Source organism: Mustela erminea, chromosome 11 (assembly GCF_009829155.1).
Source record: "Mustela erminea isolate mMusErm1 chromosome 11, mMusErm1.Pri, whole genome shotgun sequence".
Classification (NCBI taxonomy): Eukaryota; Metazoa; Chordata; class Mammalia; order Carnivora; family Mustelidae; genus Mustela; species Mustela erminea.
In genome coordinates this window covers 68,426,881-68,449,527 of record NC_045624.1, presented here as the reverse complement: position 1 = coordinate 68,449,527, position 22,647 = coordinate 68,426,881, and the positions used below count along the sequence as shown (strand labels likewise).

The following is a 22,647-nucleotide window of genomic DNA, read 5'->3' as shown; positions in this document are numbered from 1 at the left end:
TGGGTTCTACTTCTGGAATTGCCTTCTATTAATGACAGATGTGAAGTCACATGTCACTACATTTCTTCAAACTCCATTTCTCCATTTATAAAACTGAGTGTTAATATCTGCCCTGTCTCATGGGGCTCACTAATTTATTCATTCAACACACATTCATAGAGTACCTACTATGCAACAGACACTGTTCTAGACTATGGGAATCCAGCAATAAACAAGCCACATAGGATTTTATGGTGATTATATTCCAGAGAAGAGAACACAGAGGAAATAGTAAATACAAGAATACTGGAGAGAGGAGATGTCTTCTTCATAGAGTGGCACCCACTTAAAGAGTGACAAGCTTGGATCTAAAGATGCGAAGGAGCTCACTACAGGGCAATGGTAGGAAAATGAAAGAAGGTTGGTATCATTTAATATTAATAAAAAACTTTAATTGTCATTTTGATAAGTGCTAAAAGAAGGACTATACTGAGAAGAAAAATAATAAGGTTCACACGTGGAAACAAGATAGTGGAAAGGCTCGCTGAGAAGGTGACATTTAAGCTGAAGCCTGAATGATGAGGAAGAATAAGTCAGAAGTGGTGGAAAGACATTCCATTCAGCAGGAACTGCAAATGCAAAGGGCCTGAGGCATGGAGCATTTTATAGGTCTAAAGGAAATCTAGTGTGGCTGGCCCAGCGAGTCAAGGGGAAGGTGGTATCCGGTGAGGTTGGAGAAAACACCCACATGCCAGAATACACACAGGTATTTTTCTCTGGAGTAATGGAAACAATATGGCAAATTTTAAGAAGGGAGGGACATGATGCGATTTGCATAAAAAATAACTCTTGCTTATGAAAATGGATGGAGGTGGTATAAGAGGGAAGGTCTAGTCAGGGGGCCATTATAGAATCCAGGGAAGACAGGCTGGGGGCTTGGGAGGGGATGGAGGCATCAAGGACAGAGAGAGGTGGACAGCTTGGAGACATATTTTAAGGGTAAATTGGACAGAACTTTGGAACTAGGTGACTGAATGGGGCAGGAAGAGGAGAAGTATCAAGGTTGGGCCCAGTGTTTTATTTTGAGGAATAAGTAAATTATATGTGAAAATTTTAAAAGGAACCCACTTATTAAAAATCAATAAGCCAGGGCACCTGGGTGGCTCAGTGGGTTAAGCCTCTGCTTTTGGCTTAGGTCATGATCTCAGGATCCTGGGATCGAGCCCCGTATCGGGCTCTCTGCTCGGCAGGGAGCCTGCTTCCCTCTCTCTCTCTCTTCCTGTCTCTCTGCCTACTTGTGCTCTCTGTCTGTCAAATAAATAAATAAAATCTAAAAAAAAAGAACAAAAAACAAGTCTATTGGTGCAGACCAAAGGAATTAAATAAAGATCTGTTGGATAAGTAGATTAATAATTATTAATCATTCATTTTTTATTCAATAAAATCACTCCAACAAATGTATTCTTAACAATACATTGTAGCTCTTGTACGTATTTGAAAGAATTAACACACAATTTCTTTAAGAATTCTGAACTGCTGGGGCGCCTGGGTGGCTCAGAGGGTTAAGCCTCTGCCTTCGGCTCAGGTCATGATCTCAGGGTCCTAGGATCGAGTCCCACGTCGGGCTCTTGCTCAGCAGAGAGCCTGCTTCCTCCTCTCTTTCTCTGCCTGCCTCTCTACCTGCTTGTGATCTCTGTCTGTCAAATAAATAGATAAAATCTTTAAAAAAAAAAATTCTGAACTGCCACACTTCCATTTGGCCTTCCCTTCACATAGCTACTATGAGTAAGGTCTTACTGTTTTTATTTTCCATGTGTCCTATAGATTCACATATATCTAAAAATTAAATTAGTCAGTAATGATGAACTGTGAACAAGTAGCAAATCACACCAGAAACTGTTGTGTTAAAGTAAGTATAATGTATTAATAACCTAGATTTTTTGCAACAGTTTTTGTGTGATATAATTTATTGTTATTAAGCTCAAACTTTTAAAATGTACAATTTAGTGGCTTTTGGTATATTCACAGAGTAATACAACCATAGCCACTCTCTAGCTCCAGACCATTTTTATTACCCAAAAAAGAAAGCCCAAACCCATTAGATATCATTCTACATTTCCCCCAGCCCCTGCAAACAGCTAAGCTACTTCCTGTTTCTATGAATTTGCCAATTCTACACACTTGATATAAATGTAATCATACACTATGTGGCCTTCAGTGATTGAATTCTTTCACTTAAGATAATGTTTGCAGAGTTAATCCATGTTGTGGTATATGTCAGAACATTATTACTTTTTATTGCCAAATAATATCCTATTGTATATACATTCATCACTTGGTGAGAATTTGGGTTATTTTCGCCTTTGGGGTATTAGGAATAATGCTGTCAAGAACGTTTGTGTATAAGTTTTTGTGTAGACCTATGTTTTCAGTTCTCTTGGGGACATACCAAGGGGTGGAGTTCGGGGATCGTATGGTAACTCTGTGTTCATTTTGAAGAATGGCCAAAATGCTTTCAAAATTGGCCAACAAAGTGTGAGCGTTCCAATTTCCCCATATCCTTGCCAACATTTGTCATTGTCTGCTTTTTTTATTATTATTATTATAACCATCCTAGTGGGAAGGGAGTGCCATCTCATTATGGTTTTGATTTGCATTTCCCTAATGACCAAGGATATTAAATATCTTTTCATGTGTTTATTGGCCATTTGCATATCTGTTTGGAGATGTCTACTAAGATCCTTTGTCCGTTTTTTAATTGGGCTGTCTTTTTGTTGTTGAGTTGTAAGAATGATTTATATATTCTGGATACAAGCCTCTTATCAGATATATGATTTGCAAATATTTTCTTCCATTCCTTGGGCTATTTCTTCACTTTCTTCATGGTGTCTTTTGAAGCAGAAAGTTTTTAATTTTGATGAAGTCTAGTTCATCTTGTTTTCTTTCATGTAATGTTTTCTAATGTCACACACAATTATTTTCAAAGGACTTTGAGTTTCTATGTTAGATTTCTGAGAACCATCTCCAAACTAGTTTTGAAGGTCAAAAGGAAAGAGAAGGAGATAAGAGGAAGACGGAATGACTACCTTCTGGTTTCCCTTCTTTAATGTGGGGTTTACAAATATTTAGTACACATTTTATTATTTTACAAATATACCTTTTTCTGGTAAAGTAGAATTTTCCTTCCTTTCACATACACATTGAGTCACGGAGGTTGAGTGTCTTTTATTTCCCTCATTTACCCCTTATTTTTAAACATTACCCCTTATTTTAAAAACATTCAGGCTTTACCTTCGTCGATGAAAGTACTGATTCCATGTGGGTTAAATGATGCTTTGTCAAAATCACCACTGATGTTTAGTGCCTGGACTCTTGGGTTTTGCTCATTCAGATCCATCAAGAAAATTTGTCCTGGCTCATCGGGTGCAAAGCTTGGCATGCCTGGATATTTTAATCCCTGTAAAAAATATAAAATAAGTAGCGCATATATCTGCTTCACAATATTTCATATGGGAGCTCAAATCTCAAAGCCTAACAACAATATTCAAAACTCTGCATTTCTTTTAGATTTCTGGGATTTTTCACGCTGTCAGCTGATGCCATTATCTGATCTGAGGGATTACCAATGACACTTGGGCCATTGGGAATGGAAATGGGAATGTGGGAAGAACCCAGATTCAATTACTCATTGAAGGGATGAAGCCAAAAAGTGTAATGCAAGACACTAGGCTGGGCTACTTTGTGTGAGTGCCTCGGCCTGCCTATGCCTCTGGTTCCTCATTTATAAAATGAGAAGTGTAGGATTGCTAAGCCCCAAGAGTCTGTCCTTTATAGTCCTGATAGTCAGCAACTAACCCTCCTTAAAGCAGAGAGAAGGGGTACAGGCTTTCATTGTATTGCTCCCACCTCTATATCCGTTGTATTAGACAGTCACAAAGAGTGGAAGCAGCCAAGAATTCACATAGGGAAACGAGTAACATAAAGCTGACTGTTTCTTTTTCCTTTTTTTTTTTTTTTAAGATCTTATTTATTTATTTGATGGAGAGAGAGAGAAAGATCACAAGTAGGCAGAGAGGCGGGCAGTGTGGGTGGGGGAAAGCAGGCTCCCTGCCGAGCAGAGAGCCCAATGTGGGGCTCAATCCCAGGACCCTGGGATCAAGACCTGAGCCGAAGGCAGACACTTAACGACTGAGCCACCCAGGTGCCCCTAAAGTTGACTATTTCTGACCTATGTTGTCCCTATAGTTATGTCTGAAAATTTGGACATGAATCCTTTTCTTCAAATACTGCAAAAAGGTTATGTCAGTAACTTGGATAGTGGCTCTTTCTCCTGGAAGGACCAATTATGTGGTCTTTTAACCAATAACAGGCAGTGGGCCTTTGCTGCATCCCAGGTCATTGTGTGGAAGTTAGGAGTTGGTTGATGGTACACCAATGACAAAACTTCTTCCTCCCTGACACCCTCCCCCATCACTCTGATATATATTCACATCAACAATGTTATATCTTTTCTTGTACCCTCATTTCCATTTATAGTCAGTTTAAATGATGTCCTTCTTACTCTATCTTCTGTCTTCCTTTCCCCTCCCTTTTTTTAATAAACACTCACACACTTCTCCACACACTTACTTACAACAATAGCCCTTCCACTGCCCTTCACCCCACCCCTGGGGGAGTCAACCTTCAGTTGCAAACAACCTCACACACAACTTTGAGGGTTTTGTTTTTTTTAAAGAACAGTTCTTCTATCCCTAAATATTACCAGAAACCTGGCTTTCCCCCAGACAACAATGACATTGCAGAAGCCCCTCCAAGGACACACTATTTTGGCTTCATTTTTTTCTTAGGTCAGCCTCACCTGGAGGAGAGATTCCTACCAACTCCCCTTTCCCTGGTCTAGCGCGTAGATAGGGCCAGTCTGAAATCAGGTAGAAAACTTCCTCTGCAAAGTTATCATCCCAACTTCAATCAGACCTTCAATACCGTTTGTCAATCTTTTTGTTCATTCCAATAGTAATCTATTGCGCTTCCCCAGGTATCCACCTTGATTTATTTTATTATCTTCCAGAGCACCCACCTTCTTCCTCTTTATTCTCAATGGATGACCTTATCTCCTATTTCTCCAAAGATAAAACCATGCCACTCAACATGAATTTCCTCTGATTCTCTCCTTTCTATCTTGGTAATTCTTTAATTTCATCAATTTTCTTCCTTTCTTCCTCTTCTCTTAAGGATAGAGTTTCCCTCTACTGTTCTTAAGTTAATGACTCCCCCCACCTGTTTACGTGGTTGCCTGTTCTCGGGGACCTGTCTTTAGAACTTAAAGTCTCTCTCCTGCTTTATCCCCCATTTCTCACCAGTGCCCCCTTCGTTTGCCTGAAGAATTGCTCATTTCCCCTTCCTTGAGACAAATCTTCTAATTTTACTTCTCCTTCAAATGCACATTTACTTGCCTTCAGCTCTCACTGTCTGCTTTCTTAGAAACATCACCTAGTCTTGTCGCCTGCCTTGAACGGCTCCAACTCTCACCAATTTGTAGAAGCACCTCTATCGAGGTTCCAATCAGTGCTCTCCAGAATACCTCATTTGAGAACTCCTCCCCCTTTCCTTATCTGTGGCTCCATGGCATCTGATGTACCCCTTTATGCCTTGTCAAGAAGTCAAAAGCAGACTTTCCAGATAGAAGTCCTGCTTTTCTTTCTGCCCCTTCCTCCTTCTATCCTCATCCAACCCTCTTTTCTTCTTGCTCTCTACTCTTCCCTTGCAGATCTTATTCATAAGGATTCAGATATTTCTTCTATACCAATTATCTTCAGGTCTGCCATTTACCTGGAACCTATCTCTGGAGCTCTAGCCTGCATTTCCAACTTCCTCCTCACAACAGTTCCAAATCAAATTGACAGAACCGAAATCAGCATTCTCTTCCTGAATCCTGCCTCATTCATGTCTATTATTCTCAGTTAAGGGCATCACTGTTCTCCCCAGTGCTCTCAGGCCAAGAAATTCAGGCTTCGAGTCTACCCTTTCCTCAGAGTCAGGCTGTCACCAAGCCCAGCAACTTAGGTCACGGTGATAATGGACAAAAAATATCAGAGACATCAACTCTTCCCTTTCAACCAAGGAAAATTAAGCCCAGAGAAGTGAATTGCCTAAGTCACTCACATCGTTAATTGTACACTCTTTCTGCCACACCATAAAGAAAGGTTTGACAGTGGAGAACACTACTCGGGAAGACAGCTCAAGGAAGACCACCTTAGCAAGTATCTTCGTAGTCTTGGTGCAAACAAAGGCACAGCCAGCTAGTTCAAAGGCTGCGTGTTCTCAAAACAGAAATGATTTATTAGGTAAGTAAGGGTAAGACATTGCAAACAAACTTGACCTACTTTAAGTGTCACAGTGAATGAAGCACTTCCAAGTAATGGCTTCATAGGCACCCGGTTTACTGTGTTAAGCGGTTGGGTAGGAGTTTGTAGCAAGTGAGTGCAAGCAAGTCTTTGGATAACATTTGCCACTGAAAATAGTGAAAATCCCCTGGAGGGGCAGCATCTCATTTTCCCCCATAGGTGACCAGTGTGTGTGAGTCGGTGCTGAACTTCTCTACTCCCCTCATTCACCAGCACACACATTCAGTAAAGAGTCAAGCACCCTGCGCCTGTCAGGGAGCACGTCCGGTGCTGAGCATGGCCACGGACACTCCACAAAGTTCTGGCCACAAGGAACTTGAAACCTGGGGAGGCAGCGCTAAGCGAGCACGTCTGATATGATGTGGTAGGGACGAGCCTAGGCACAGAGAACATGAGGGACCACAGCAGAGGCACATCGCCCAGAAGGAGCGTTGGGGGAAGACTTGCCTGTGGAACTCAAGTGTGGCCACAGGAAGCCTGACAGAGAGTGAGGGGCTGGCTCTGTCATGTGTGAAGAGGGCAGGCAAAGAGAAGCGTGCCAAGCCCCACAGTGAGGAAGCAAATAGCCTGTTAGGCACCTCTCTATAGACTGACTACCAATGTCGCGCAGAACTTCTCATGAAAGCAGCAGCTTGCAAACGTGTTCTGTGAGGCAAGGAAGGGAGAGAGGAAAAACCAAGAACCAGGACTTGAATTCACTGCAGTGCAAAGAGATTGAAAATAAGCGAAAAACCTCTTCCTTAGCCTAGGAGTCGTTTGTTAGTTTGCAAAGAGGGGCTCTATGATTGAAAGCCCCCTGTTTAATGTTTCTCCGTTAAAATCTCTAGTTTCTGTACGGCGACCGTTCAGTACTTTTAGATCCGGCAAAAATAGAAAAGAAGCATACAGCTGAACCTACGGATATTTCCTCCTAAAAGCAGATCCCAGCTACAGAACAGTCATTTTTAAAAGTCTATGTATGTGGCATAACGCTGAACATCTAAATTGATAATAGAAAATTTAAGACAACAAAGGACAAGCTTTTCTAGACAGCTTTTGCTTTAGTTTTGGTTTTGCAGGAAAACTAAGGAAATAAAATCCCTCCCACCTCCCCCCGACCCCGACACATCTCACCACCAACAGCAATTTAAAATCCAAAAGAAACCTTACTATACTGTGCGTACTTGAGAATTTATAGACACTCAGGCCTTTAAGTGTTACTATATGCATCCCCTTTTAGCCAAAAAGATATAGATTTTCAAATTCATGTTATTTGGTAGTATTCTATTGGTTAAAATGGAATATTTAAGACACGCAATCCCAAGAATCTGAGTTCACAACGAAAATGGAGTCATTTTGCTTGTTCAGAATTTTGGCCACATTCCAACCTTCAACTGTTCAATAAATACACAGCAATTTTCATTATCTTCACACCATATATGTTTCAACTTATTGTATTTAATTTATTTATATTTATTTGTCAGTCCTTCACATGGCTTCCTGACCATCCCAAACCCGTGAAGGTGGTATTGGAAATAAAATGCAGGCCCTTCTCTACTAGTCTTTGAAAGTTGGAAGGAATGGCAGGGAACCCAAGATGGAAAATGGGCAGGCTTTCAAACTGAGTAACATGGTAGACATATGATTCAAATATTGCCCGAATCCCAAACACGGGCAGGCATTGAGATAATACCAGTTAGTGAGGACATGACAACCGGAAACCCAGGTCCACCAAAATAGGGCAATGATGGGGACGGACACCAACAGGACAAACCTGAAGACTCGTCTAGGAATCAAATGGAAAGGAATTGACATTTACTGAGACCCTACTGAATTTGTAACCCTATAGGGAGCTACCCACATGGGGGGCAAGCAAACCTGGGCATTCCGTGGTAATCCCATTAGCCCTCTGGTATCCTGTTTTGGCTTTTTTGGTTGACTGCTTTAACCACAGTTGGGATGAGCATGGAGGGGTCCATCAGGCAGCCCTAGTCTGCAACGTTAATGTATCTATTTGGCTATTGAGCTGAGTGTCTGAGGAGCATGGAAAATACTCACACTGGAGATAAAAGCCAGCCCACTAGGAAGTATATCAATGTCTTCAGAGCCATTTTCTGCAAAAGAAGTGGAGGATCAGGAAGATGCATGAACGAAGGCTTAAAAAGTAAACCTCCCAGGTGAAACTTTGGACTTCTTTTGGAAAATACATTAACTTTTTCAATTATTTACTTGGGAAACTACATTAACTTCCAGGAATCCCATAGGCATGCTACTCTACTGTAAAACCTGGGTCAGATTCCCTAAATATTAAATTCTTTCTTCAGAATTCAATTTTCAGGAGAAAAAAGCAAATAATGATAAAACAAAGTCACAGCCTAGATTTATTCTTTAAATGACAACTTCTGGGGTATGCCCTGAGAGATTCAATTTTATTCCCCCTAGAAGACTGACGTGCAGATGGATTTATAACATTTGGAAAGTCATCTTTGTGAGGGTGCCTTAAACTCCTCTCAGCCAAACATCTCTCTCTTCAAATTTGTTGAGGTCTAAAAAATACCATTATCCGATCATATTGGAAATTCTGGTAATTGTTATCCATTATAAAAACAATAGGTCTTAGGTAAGACTACCAAATATAGGTAAATTTGAACAATTTAGTCAGCTCTCTTTCTCACTAAGAGATGGTCCTAATCATTTTTCTCTGGAAAGAGATGGATAAGAAGTAAGTTATGACCACAAACAGGATGAAAAGGGGGCTCACAAGTCTCCTACTAGAGAGACAGACCCACAGAGGGTGGGGGTCCCAAACAGGCCGGACTGAGGGTAAAAGTAGTGGTTATCTAGTGTGGCAAACTGTATTTTACAAATATGGGAGAACCAACATGGATCATAGCCACATGCCCTTCTTAAAATGTGATGGTCATGTTCTTCCATCAGGAGGCAAGGTCTCTCCACTTGAGTCTGGGTGGATTAATGGAAACTGCTTTGACAAACTAAATGAGGTACAAGTGATACCATATGGCATACAAGGTAAAGCCATAACCACAGTTGCTGCTGGCTCACTCTCAATCTCTTTCTATCTCTTTCTCTCTCTCTCTCTTCTCCCTTCCCTTCTCCCTTTCCCTTCTCTTCCCTTATTCTCTCTGTCTCTGTCTCTGTCTCTGTCAGCTTGGGCCTTTGGAACCCTAAACTTAAATTTAGAAAGCCTGGGTACTTTGAAGCTATAGAGGAATGACTCTACAGGGACTACAGAAGGTAGAGAAGACAATGGAAATGTCACAGGTCACTTCATTTCTCAACCATTGAGTCATCCTAGCTGATGCAAATAGGAACAGCCATGAGCTGTGTCCACTGAGCTGTGTTAAAATTGCAAATTCATGAGCAAAATAAACATCATTTAAGTCACTCACTCAGATTTAAGGTGGTTTGTTACACAGCTACGGTGACTGGTACATGTGGGGAAAATGTTGCTTAGGGTAATGGGTGACTAGTGTGTCAAAAGGCAGTTGAGTAAAGAGAGGGAGGGAGGAAAAGAAAAGTGGGACAAAGCCAAATAAAATGCAAATTTGAATCAATAGAGTAATGAACAATGGGCACTGAAAGTTAGAGAACAGAGAGAGATTTAATTATATATTCACTTACTGAAACTAATTCCCAACTAGTAACTTGAAAATTAATCAGAGCGTTCCCTTTTCTAAACATTCCAGGTAATCAGGACTTATCTATCTATGGTATCTGAAGGGCTTGAAAGACTTAGTGCTCTTTCCATGTGGAGTAAAACAGACATGGGGAGAACCCAGCAAATTGAATAAAGCAATTTAAAAAATCACATTGAATACGGGTTGGTTAATTTTTGAGCCAACTTTTTTTTCTTCTTCTTACTTTTTTTCTCTTGAACACTGCTTTTCTGTAGCTTTTTGCCCTATTTTCCTGCCCAATTTTGTTCTGGACACGGTTATTCTCGAGGCCCTGTCTTTGGCTGCTTCTTATACCACAGCATCCCTTCTACCTCTGCAATCTACTCCAGTCGCCTGGCTTCACTTCTGCCCATATGCTGTTGACTCTCTAATCTCCAAATCAAGCCCAAATCGTTCTGCCAATTTCTAGACCTTTGTATTCACCTGTACAGTGGGCATTCCTACCTAGCTGTTTCATTTCTCATATTTAACATGTCCCGAACTGATCTGGATGTCTCCCCCTTGAATCTGCTCCATTTCTTCTATTTTTATTTCAGTGGATGGCACTTCCTCCCCTGAAGTACCTGAAGTGATCTTCGATGATTTCTTTTTCCTTACTCCCTGAATCCAAAGGATCACTGTCATTCGAGCTCTAGCACTGCCCCTTGGATTTGCACAGTAGCTTCCTAACAGGTCAGTTCTGTTGCCCTTCTACCACTCTCTGCACCTGCTGAGAGTCAGCATTTTAAATTGCAGAGTTGATCTGCAACTCTGCAACTCTCAGTTGGTCTTGTCATTCTCCTGCTTAAAACCCTGCAGAGGTGTCCCAGAGTTAGCCATAGAAATCTGAAGCTGCTTGGTCTGGATTCCCGGTTCTCCACATGCCGGCTCCCGTCTTGGTCTGTTGGCCCCCACCCTCCACTCTCTGACACCTGTGCCGCAGTTCTTGCCTTGCTAGCTGCTGAAATGTGTCAGCCTCGCTCACCTGCCTGAGCATGTGCCGCTCCCTCTTCTTCACAACCCACGCCTTTCCCATGCCACTTTCGCCTCCCCTTGCCTGAGTATCACAGGCTCTAGAGAAGAGCTTGGGGGCCACCTCCTCAGCCTTTGCAGCCTCTCCCAGTTCCCGTTAGTTCTCACAGCCATGTTACATACATATAGGATCACTTGAGACCACCTCCGCCAAGATATTTCATTTACACCTGGGCGGCACCCTTCTGCTGACATGTTGATTTCCTACCAAACAGTCAGCCTCCTGGGAACAAGGACCAGTTTTCATTCAGCACTCCAGTTTTGCACCCAACCTCATTCCTGCCTTTTCACTACAAAAACTCTCAGTAAAAGCTGGTCAACTGACTAAATAAGATAAACCATGTTAGTTTCTTGATCTCTGTCTTATTTTTGAGTTAAACAAGTGGGTGTTAATTTCTGAGCATAAGGTGTCCTGAGTTGAGTGCTCTTTAGTCTGGTCCTTTTATCCTCTAAACACCGTTTAACACATGCTCTGACAGCATTAAACCACCTCAGTAATTCAGCTACAACAGGAGTGGGTGTGTTCTTGGGGTGTTGGATTTGTCTTTATTTCCTGACTTAATCCAGAGCACAGGGATGCAAGTACTTTCCATTCAGATGTGGAAAAGAGTCACTGGCTGATGGCACGGTATTCCCACCCCTCTTTCCCCACCTCCCCCACCTATGCTGCACCTGGCATGATAACACAGTGCATCTTGGCAACAGTGGCACCTGCGGGAGTAAGAGCTCCCAGGACACCCTCCCCTGGGTGCTCCCCGCATACTCGTTAGCCTGTGCACAACTATCATTAAAACCCCACCCAAGGGGCGCCTGGGTGGCTCAGTGGGTTAAAGCCTCTGTCTTCGGCTCAGGTCATGATCCCAGGGTTCTGGGATCGAGCCCCCCTCATCAGTCTCTCTGCTCAGCGGGGAGCCTGCTTCCCCCTATCTCTCTCTCTCTCTCTGCCTACTTGTGATCTCTACCTGTCAAATAAGTAAGTAAAATCTTTAAAAAAAACCCAAACCCACCCAACCCGAATGTTTATAGGAGCAATGTCCACAATAGTCAAACTATGGAAAGAACCTAGATGTCCATCAACAGATGAATGGATAAAGAAGAGGTGGTATATATATACAATAGAATACCATGCAGCCATCAAAAGAAACGAAATCTTGCCATTTCCAACAATGTGGATGGAACTAGAGGGTATCATACTTAGTGAAATAAGTCAATCGGAGAAAGACAACTATCATATGATCTCCCTGATATGAGGAAGTAGAGATGCAACATGGGTGGATTTGGGGGTAGGAAAAGAATAAATGAAACAAGATGGGATTGGGAGGAGGAGACTCCCGTCTTGGTCTGTTGGCCACAAGAGACTCTTAATGTCACAAAACAAACCGAGGGTGGCCAAGGGGAGGGGGGAGGAAGAGGGTGGCGGGGTTATGGACATTGGGGAGGGTATGTGCTATGGTGAATGCTGTGAAGTGTGTAAACCTGGCGATTCACAGACCTGTACCCCTGGGGCTAATAATACATTATATGTTTATTAAAAAATATAAAAAATTATAATTAAAAAACCCCCGCCCATTAGTCTAAAACCAGTGTCATGAATAAATGTCTACTACTTTTTAAACTGTCAACCCTCTATGCAGCATAATTTTGTCTCCTTGACTATTGATCATTTTCTACAGGCACCTTGAGAATATGTCACACTGAAACATTACGATCAATTAATATTATCATGATTTCCCGTCTTGGAAAGAAGATCCTGATAGCCAACTAAGAAAACAAATGCCACCTACAATATAGAAACAGATCTTGGAGATAGGGGAAGATGCTGGAGAGGAAAAAGGATGGAGGGGACGATAGGAAGATACCAAAGACAATGGCTGTTTACTTCCTAATCCCGCCAAGGGTGGATGGAGCCCCAGTCAAACTATTCGAATTTCATGTGCAGCTTTGAATAGATGCCAAGGGCAGCCAACTAACTTCCTGGTTAAAACAATCCTTGACCCGCAAAGCCTTGGAAAAGGAGAAACTCAATACAAAAAGATCTATGAGATATCATTTCTGGAGCTTAGAATTATTTCGCTTTTCAAATTTTCTTCCCAGAAAGAATAATGGGAAGGAAAACAAAAAGAGGAAAGTTTCTCCCATCAATAAAATTATCCACAGAAGCCCAGATCTTTTTTTTTTTTTTTTAAGATTTTATTTATTTATTTGACAGACCAAGATCACAAGGAGGCAGAGGCAGGCAGAGAGAGAGGAGGAAGCAGGCTCCTTGCTGAGCAGAGAGCCCGATGTGGGACTCGATCCCAGGACCCTGGGATCATGACCTGAACTGAAGGCAGAGGCTTTAAGCCACTGAGCCACCCAGGTGCCCCCAGAAGCCCAGATACTGAAGAAAACACAAATCAGAATTCTTCTTCAGCTCTGTTAACTGCCTACCAAGCCCTGCCTAAAATCCTTATTGGTTTTCCGTTGCTTCATAGAGCTTTTCACTCATCAAATAGTTGGGTCTCGTGAAGTGTTCTCAGCAGTGATTTTTATTTAAATATCCAGCCTGCTTTGTTTTGGCCAGCTCTGCTTATTAATATTTCACCATTTTGCATCTCAGACTTTCAGTTTTCTGCTGCCATTGTACTTTCCTGACACTTCCATAACAAAATGTGTTGTCAGTAGATAAGAGAGGCAAAGTCACACGACAAAGAGTCCAAGGCATAGGAGAGAACCATCCAGGCTCATAATCTGGGCCTGTCACCCTCTGGTTCTGGGCCACTAGGCAAGTCACTTCATTCTGCTGTGTCTCTGTTTCCTAATCAGCAAGGAGAGCAAGTAGCACCCACCTTACAGATCGATTGTCAGGGTGATGTCAATGTTTGTAAAGAACTCAGCAGAAGGTTTATAGGCAAAGGTAATGGCATTATTTTTAGAGATGTATCAATATTGCCCTATTAATCATGATCCCAGGGTCCTGGGATCAAGCCCCACATCGGGCTCTCTGCTCAGCAGGGAGCCTGCTTCCCTCTCTCTCTGCCTACTTGTGATCTCTATCTGATGAATAAATAAAATCTTTAAAAAAAAATTTCCCTATTAACAAACGTTTAGTTCTCCAGATATAAGACAGAGATATGCCGATAGACACAAGAGGTAATGCTGTTTTCTTTTGCTCTCAGCCGGTTCCCAACCATTTTAGCCATTCTTTTCAAAATATTTAGATAATCAGAACTTTGATCTGTCTTACAACATTAGCTCCAGTTTTAGCTTCTCAACTCTATTGGAATTCTACGATCCGCGAGTCAGACGAGGCTTTAGCAATAATCTAGTCTAATTTCCCTACTACATTATTTGGCAAGCTCCTAGCTTTTGAGAGAGATATGTAGTAAATATGAATATTACACCACAAAACAGTAAACACATGAGCAAATGTTACAATTTTTTTTTTTTTTAATCAAATGAAATCTCACCCTGTACCCATATTCCGCTAAACCGAAGAGAAATTCAACCTCAGTCACTACTGGGTCTTCTGCCAGGGTTGCGTAAATATCGTAGGTGGCAACTTTTTAAAAAGCAGAATATTTGGGGAAGTCCATCTGGCCTTTATTCTATACTAGTCACCACCGAAATACTCACTGCCAAGCCAGTGTGTTCCCTTTAACGTACACAGTTCTGTCACTTCCAGGCCCTGGATGGACACACAATCTGTGCTGGGGCTGGGACACACATAACAAAGGATCCAGCATCCCCAAAGACACCTTGCAGCCATTCTTTCTGGGGTCCTGCTCCACCCCCAGAATGCTGCCAGGCATGGGGAAAGGATCCCTGTTATTCAAAATAGCTACATATTCATATGCTTTATTCATTGGCACCTTCTGAAAGAGTTCAGATTTTTGAGAACAAAAGTCAGGAAGCAGCCTGTCCTCAGTTGCTTCTGTTTCTAGCCGGCCCCACAAACCTCCTCCATGTGATAGGAAGCCATTGGCCAAGGCTAATTTTTCTTTTCTTTTTTCTTTCTTCTTCTTCTTCGTTTTTTTTTAAACCAAGAGAGAAAAACAAAGATAGAAAACCAAAATAAAAAAGACTCTTATTCTACCCCTGTCTCTCTCTCCCTTTCTCTCCATGTATACATATATGTATATGTAGTCAAAATATATCATATATAAAGAAATATATAAATATATAAAGAAATATATGTACCAAGAAAAAGAAAACAAACTCATATCACAATAAACCATGCTGTCACCCTGTCACATAATGATAAATGAGTCACAGTCCTTGACCCTAGGGAGTTTACAGTCTGGTAGTGAGAGAGAGAACACTGCTAGCCATAAAATAAAGTGTGTGGTAGGTGTTGTAAGTGAATCAGAGTTTTAGAGCACTGGGGAGTTCAGAGGCAGGAGAGAACTTAGCAGCCTGATCTCAGCAAGCAAAGAGGAAGGAATCAGTGCCGGGGATTTCATGAGCAGCCATAAGGAAGTGAAAAAGCGCATTTCTCCAGACAGTGAGCAGAATTCACTTTGAGCTGTTTGTCTGGTAGCAGTGCGGGGGAGACTCCTACATATGGAATGGAGGCCCTTTGAGAACGGGCTTACCATACATAGGGCAAGTCTAGAAGAGCCAGTTGTGGGTGAGGGGATGAGGGAGGAAAGGACACAAATGGCGAGTAGTTTAGACTGGAAAAGGAGGCCTGCAGTTTGAGAGGTTAGGGAGGCACCTATGGAGTTTGGATTTTTTTTTTTTTTTTTTTTTTTTTTTTAAGAAATCTGAGTAGGCTGTGAGGTTCCTCAGGGTAAAGGCTAGGTCATATTTCTTTTGGTACTTGCAGATAAATTTAGAAGGAAACTGATATTTGAAGCCCGGAATACCATGAAGGAGAAGGAAGAAGAGAGAAAAGAAGTAAGGTGGGCCCCGGCAGGAGACAGAGAGAGGAGTGAAGTAGCACAGAAGGGGCATTCAGTAAGGGACAGGATGTCCTTCAAATGATGGAGAGACATCAGTAAGAAAAAAAAGACTGGGGGGAAAGCCACAGATTTTGACACTCAGGAGGGCCCCTGGAGCTCTGGGATGAGAGAGCTTCAGAAAGTGGGGCAGAAGGCCCTGGCAGGAGGCCCTAAGGAGTAGCAGACAATTAATTTAGTGGGCAGCCTCAGTCGAGTGGGTAGTGACCAAGAAATGGCACTGTCACATACGTACCAAGTCCCTCAATAAGGTGGCAGCTCCGGGGCTCTACCGACCTCACTTCTCGAGATGCATTAGTCCTTTGTCTATAGAAGATAAAAACACAGGAGGTCAGTGCACGATATCCAAAATCGATGTCTAAACATAATCTTTAATCACCTTTTTTTTTTAAAGATTTTATTTATTTATTTGACAGAGATCACAAGCAGGCAGAGAGGCAGGCAGAGAGAGAGGAGGAAGCAGGCTCCCCGCTGAGCAGAGAGCCCAATGCGGGGCTCAATCCCAGGACCCTGAGACCGTGACCTGAGCCAAAGGCAGACACTTAACCCACTGAGCCACCCAGGCACCCCTTTAATCACCTTCGTGTTCATTAACTGTGTTTCTCATCATGTATGGATGCTATAACATGTAAGTTGGTACCTCCTTTTATTTACATTTATTTACATAATGTGGACTATAGCAGCTGATCTCACCCAGTTGAAAGCCTAAAATGCCATTATACATGGACAATACTTTTTGGCCTGATAAATGATACTGTAGAATAATATAAGTAACTGGACAGTATTATTACTTTAAATGTACAGAATAGTATTATTTAATTTGTGAAGTATTATCTATTAAAAATCTGCACTTTGGCTCCCTTTTACTCCTGATAGCCTTGTCTTTTGACCCCTCCCCACTGAAATGCTTTCCCCAAATTCAAGTGTCTCCTAATAGCTAACCCCTGTAGCTTTTGCTTTAACTTCATTATTTAAAAAAGTTTTTATACTGACTTATTTTGCAAGTGCATAAAAGTCATTAGACTGACCACAGTGTAAACAACTGGCCAAATTATTTTTTTAATATAGTGTTCCTGTTTTCACAGCGAACCATTCTTCTAAATATCAGGGATAATTTTACATTTTTATTAGACTGTATTCGGGAAGATTCTACACTTAGACTTACCTTACTGTCACTTCTGTAACAATACACCTTCGATCTACCTTGTAATTATTATTTTTTATGATTCTCTCACTTGGGTGCACTGGGAACAAATGTAACAATAAACACTCTCAAGTTGAATTAGAAAGTATTCACAAAAGCCATCAGACTTCTCAGTAGATTCTAATGTGAACTTCTGAGATCAGCTTTTGCTTGGAGAAATAAATAAAAGCAACTTAAAGACAAGTGAAGGCAAACAGAAGCTTTACATCCACTCAGAAATGCATACTATACCTAACATTTCTTTCTAGCCCAGTGTATTGGCTTCTCTTGAGATACTTCTGCCCATCACCACTAGATTTTCCACTTCAAAAGGTCCTAATTTTAACCTGCATAATGCCGGTGGTCACCACCTGCAAGTTTCAGCTCATATCCCTGCTGTCTGGCTAGCTCTTTTAATCTAGGATGAGCTCTGTTTCCCAGTACTCATCAGTGTTTTACTGGCCTTGGACAATGTCTTAGTGGGCTGTAAATATCCAGCTGGCAGCCTGGTCCCCTCTGGTCCCCTGGTCCAGCGCGTCCAACGGAGTTCTTTCTATTCTTTCCTTTTCCTTTTTTTTTTTTTTTTTTCCCAAGAGCAGAATGTCAAGGGCAACCTGGAAAAGGGGGGTGGGGGTGGGAGGCACGACTTTCAGTAAATAAATGGGGGCATTTCTGCTCTACCATCGGAAGAAAGGCAAACAGCTCCCTTTTCCATATCAGCGTTTCTCAAGGGATAGCTTGCTGGGTGGAACTGAGGAGTGAGGTTCTAAAAAAATGCCCTTTCCTATTCTTTAGGAAGGTGGCACGGGGCAGCCCTTGAAACTTAGGAGAGAAAGAACCAAGGACGCCCCCATCAAGATGCCAACTCACCTAAGCGCCACTAACCTCTCCCCGATTAGGGCGAGGCCGGCCCCAAGCAAGGTCAGCACCAGCAGCTTCCCCATGGTCTCTGGTGCCCGGGTGCCCGGGTGCCCGGTGGCGACTTGCGGGTGGCGAGCACTCCCGAGGGCGTGGCGGGCAGGCTCCGGGCCCCGCCCCCTGGATGGCGCCCGCCCCGCCCGCCCCTCCGGAGCCGGTGCGCTGCCAGCAGAGGTCCAGGTCGCCCGCCAGGCCCCGCCCCCCGCCCAGAGTTCAAGGCCATTTCCACGCACCGGGTCCTAGGAACCCTTTACTCGCGGGACTCCTGTTCAAGGCTCCCCGTACGGAGAGAGCGAGCCCGCGGGACCGCAGCTGTGGCAAGAACACACCTATCCGTCGGTGGAAGGATAGAGGAAGTTTGTTGCTAAAAGCTGCGAAATTCAACCTCAGCTCCTCGAATGAACAGAACGGGAAACCCAAGGGTCAGGAGACGGCGGGGAGCTGAGTTCAGAGCCGAAAACTTCGCGTTTCTGGAAGGCCAGACGGAAGAGAAGCCGCAACATTGATCCCGAGAGAGTGGGCGGGGCGATGTTGAAAGATAACCGCAGCCAAGAGCTTTAACTCACCCTTCAAGATTTGGGGCGCGGGGCCTTATTTCCTGGACTTTCTGCCCTGTCTCAGAATGCTGACTATGGTGGGTGCCCAGTTCCGTTTGTTGACTGGGTGGATTTGCGAATGTCCGTGGCCGTCCCCATCATTGATGGGATAAAGAACATCAGGGGGAGTGAAGGAAAAGAAGTGGATAGGTAACAAGAAGATGAGCGAAGTGGGAAGTTAGCCTTTCAAAAGGCTCCTTGATTCTTCTTTCTTCTGGGTCTTCAGTTCCTACCAGCAAAGAATGAATTTTCCCCTCTCGTCGTGAGGATTAAGTTGGAAGGAGAAGGGCTGGCTGGAGGTGGGGGAGATTTTAGGAGTTAGGACACAGCAACATAGCATCTTAAGCGTGATGTTTTTATTTACCAAAAGAAAGAAAGAATGGTTCTTTTGAGTTCAACTGAGTAAATACTATTTAGGAAAAAGAATTTGCCAGACCTGGAGATATTAAGACAAGAAAAATTGGTCTCTGACTTATGGGGCGCATGATTACAATATGAATACATAATTAGGGCATGAATAACAATGCCTACCACCTATACAGCACCTACCATGTGCCTTGCATTGTGCTTAGTACTTTGCCTAGGTTAACTCTCTTCTAATTCTCAGAACCACCTCTGAGGCAGTTAACATTATCCCAGTTTTATAGGTGAGAAGAACTGAGGCACAGAGTGGCTGTGTAACTTCCCCTAGGTCACACAGGTGGTGAGTGGCAGGTCAGGGCATGGGCTCCAGAGCCTGTACCCTTCACCATGCTGCTTCTGTGAGGGCTGGGCAAGAAGGAAATCTGTACTCAAGGAGGGCTGTAACTGAGAGTTGTACTGATAATTATTTTTAAGATGACTAATTTTAAGAATTCAAACAGAGGATGAATTGAATGCTGTTTTCATAAGGCTTCCAGGGAAGAGAGATGAAGAAGGGAACCTTGCCAAAGGTGAAGGGTCCATACATGTGGTACAGGCTTGCACGCAGGGCCTGGGGCTCAAGCTGCCTGGGTTTAGATCCAGCAAGCCTTAGGTATCCAGCTAACTTGTTTATGCTTCAGATTCCTCTTTTGTAGAAGAATATCTGCCTCATAGGTGACTTAAAATCAAATGTCACGATGAGTGCAAAGTGCCTAACACTACACGTTGTGAGGAGTCAATAAGCATTGACCATCAATTAAATCTGAGCCTTCACGTGAGAGCGCTGGCTCGGATCCTGGTCCCATTGATCGCTGGGTCTTCCAGTGCTGGGCACAGAACTGTGTACTTAATAGATGCTCTATAAAAGTGATTAGATGGATGAGTGCAAGATGTTGGACTTGGCGTAAGGAAAAACTGGGAACAAAGACACTGAGTGCATGATGAAATAGTAATAATACGTATTATTGCATGTATTTCTCATATGCCATCCTCGCTTCATGACTAAGGAAAGTGAGGCCTAGAGATTGAGTAATAACTTGCTTACATAACTAAGAAGTGTCAGGTACCCCATTTGGACTCAGGTCAAGAGACTCTAGAGTCCACGTTCCTTATCAGTGTGTTCCCTGCCTCATAGCATAGCAGGAAGGCAGGGACAAGGGAACAGGCAGGTTCTTGGGTAATGTATTGCAGGTGTTGTGTCCTCTATAATCTGGTTTAACCTTCTTCACTTTAGGCAGAGGTAAGGATGTGTATGCGGGTGTGTGTGCACATGTACGTACATAATTTTAAACCTTAGAGGTGGTTAGTTATCATTTGAAAACCATAGTCAGTAATTCAAATCCCCAACCCTGGTAGTTAGCATTAAAAGATTCCCAACTTTGGAGACCACTGTATCAAGCATCACCATTTAAATCTGCACCTGGAGAGTTCACTCATTAGCTCAAGATACTAGAGATAATTATTCATGGGGAAGCCACTTAGTAAGATATATTATATAAGCAGCTCCTGCTCCGTGTAGAGTAAGAATGAGAACAAGGTTCTCATACCAGTAGAGTGGGTTTTGGCTGTCTTAGTCCATTTGGGTAGCTGTAACAAAAAAGCATGAGGTAAATGGCCTATAAACAACAGACTTTTATTTCTCATAGTTCTGAAGTTCAAGATCAAGGTGCCAGCAGATTCACTGTCAGGTAAGAGCCCACCTCCCAGACACACCTTTGCTGTGTCCTAACCTGGCAGAGGGGGCAAGAGAGTTCTAGGGGGTCTTTCTGTAAGGGCGCCAGTTCCATTCATGAAGGCCCTCATAACCTAATCACCTCTCAAAGCCCCCACTTCCTAATACCATCTCCTTTGGGGTTAGGCTTTCAACATAGGAAGTTTGGGGAGACACAAATGTTAAGACCATAGCGGTGACTCTAGAACACTCTTGTGTGCTGTGTCCACACTATTGACAAGGAAGATTCTGCTTTTTGATCCGAGGTAAACTGAATCCTCCTTTCAAAACTTTGTCTCAGACCAAGGCTTTTCGTCACATGTCTGTTGAAATGGCTCGTTGAAATACAGAGGACAGAGCTAGATCTTCATTGAGTTTCCAGAACAATGGATCCTAGGATGATTTTCACATCTCCTTGGAAATAGACATTTGTGCGTGACAGCTTTGGGTTTAGCCTTGTGTTCACTGGACCCTCTACATAGCAGTGAGTGGGATTGACTGCGTAACCAGAAGTAGGATTTAATCAGGCAGAATGAGTGTTGGTGAGGCCCAAGGAAAGGCAGCCTGGTTTCTGCACAGTCCTGGGAATTAGAACCAGAATGAAGTAAGTCCGGTAAGGACACAGCAGGAGTTCCCAAACCATGTGATAAGAATCACTTGGAAGACTTGTTAAAACGCAGACTGCTAAACTTAAGCTCCAGAGTTTGTGATTTGTTAGATTTGGGGTAGGTCTTGAGAATTTGCCTTTCTAACAAGTTTGCATGTAATGTTGGTACTGGTCCAGGAACCACACTTTGAGGACCACTGGGTTAGAGCATAAAAGACTATGAGGAAGATGGCGAGAATTGAATCCAGAGAGGTTGGTAGGGCCTTGTAGGCCAAGTGAGGAAAGTCAAATTATATCCTAGGGGTTCATGGGAAACCACAGGAGTGATATGACCCAGCAGATGCTTTAGAAACATCACTCTGCGGTAAGAACGGATTAAGGAGCGGGTAGGGAGCTTGCCTCTCCTGGAGATGGGTAGAATGGTTGGTGACCTTGGGGAACTAATTGGAGAAGCAATGGGGATTAATTAGTTCCTAACGTCCTTAGAACTGAATGGCTTTGAGAAATATTTGGGAAGGGGACTGATAGTAACGGCGACAGGTTGGATGTGGACAGAGGAACAGCAAAGAACGGGAAGGTGCTCAGGTGTGGAGAATCTGGTGGAGAGGGTTACCTATCCATGGATCTGGGGACCAGCGGGCAAGGAGCAATAGATAGAAAAGCGGGGGGTTCGTTGAAAGCTCTGATTTCCATTAGGATATTTTTGGAAAAATCTTCATGTTTTCTTCAAAGTGGAACAACAAAAGTCACATTTATCTTGATCATCACTTTCAGGCTCTGAACTGAGTCCACACAGTAAATTTGTTATTGGCTTATTGTTAAAATAAATTTGTTTATTGTTACATTAGCTCTTTCTGGAGAAAAATCTGAGTAATGTCTCCTGCAGCTCAATGCTGCGAGGGACAGGATAGCTTCCGTGGTTTCGGAGCTTGAAAACTGTGTACTGCTTTCTGCTCTAATGAGAAACATCATTTTCTTATGCTGCCAAACCCTATCCAGAATTGCATAACTGATGATTTACAGTTATGAAAAAAAAAGTAAAAATAAAAAAGACAAGGAAGTTCACAGAAAAAATAACCGCAAATCTCTTTGAATATCTGAAAGTGTGCTTAAACTCGGCTGTACTAACAGAAGGAAAGCTAAAACACGGTGGGATATCATGTTTGCAAACAAGTGAAAATTGGACAACAAAACCTGTTGGTGATGCCTTTGGGGAATT

At 42.8% G+C, this 22,647-nt stretch overlaps 1 protein-coding gene across 1 annotated transcript in view; it reads right to left on the bottom strand.

The window, feature by feature from the left end:
- Positions 1-18,231, bottom strand: part of PON3 (paraoxonase 3) — a 28,341-nt gene extending 10,110 nt beyond the window's left edge. The window contains exons 1-4 of the mRNA XM_032304634.1: positions 18,065-18,231; positions 16,247-16,317; positions 8,421-8,476; positions 3,271-3,436 (exon numbers count right to left, since the gene is read on the bottom strand). Coding sequence (XP_032160525.1) covers positions 3,271-3,436; positions 8,421-8,476; positions 16,247-16,317; positions 18,065-18,138 — 367 coding nt within the window. The 5' untranslated portion in view covers positions 18,139-18,231. The remainder of the gene's footprint in view (positions 1-3,270; positions 3,437-8,420; positions 8,477-16,246; positions 16,318-18,064) is intronic.
- Between the last annotated feature and the right edge of the window lie 4,416 nt (positions 18,232-22,647).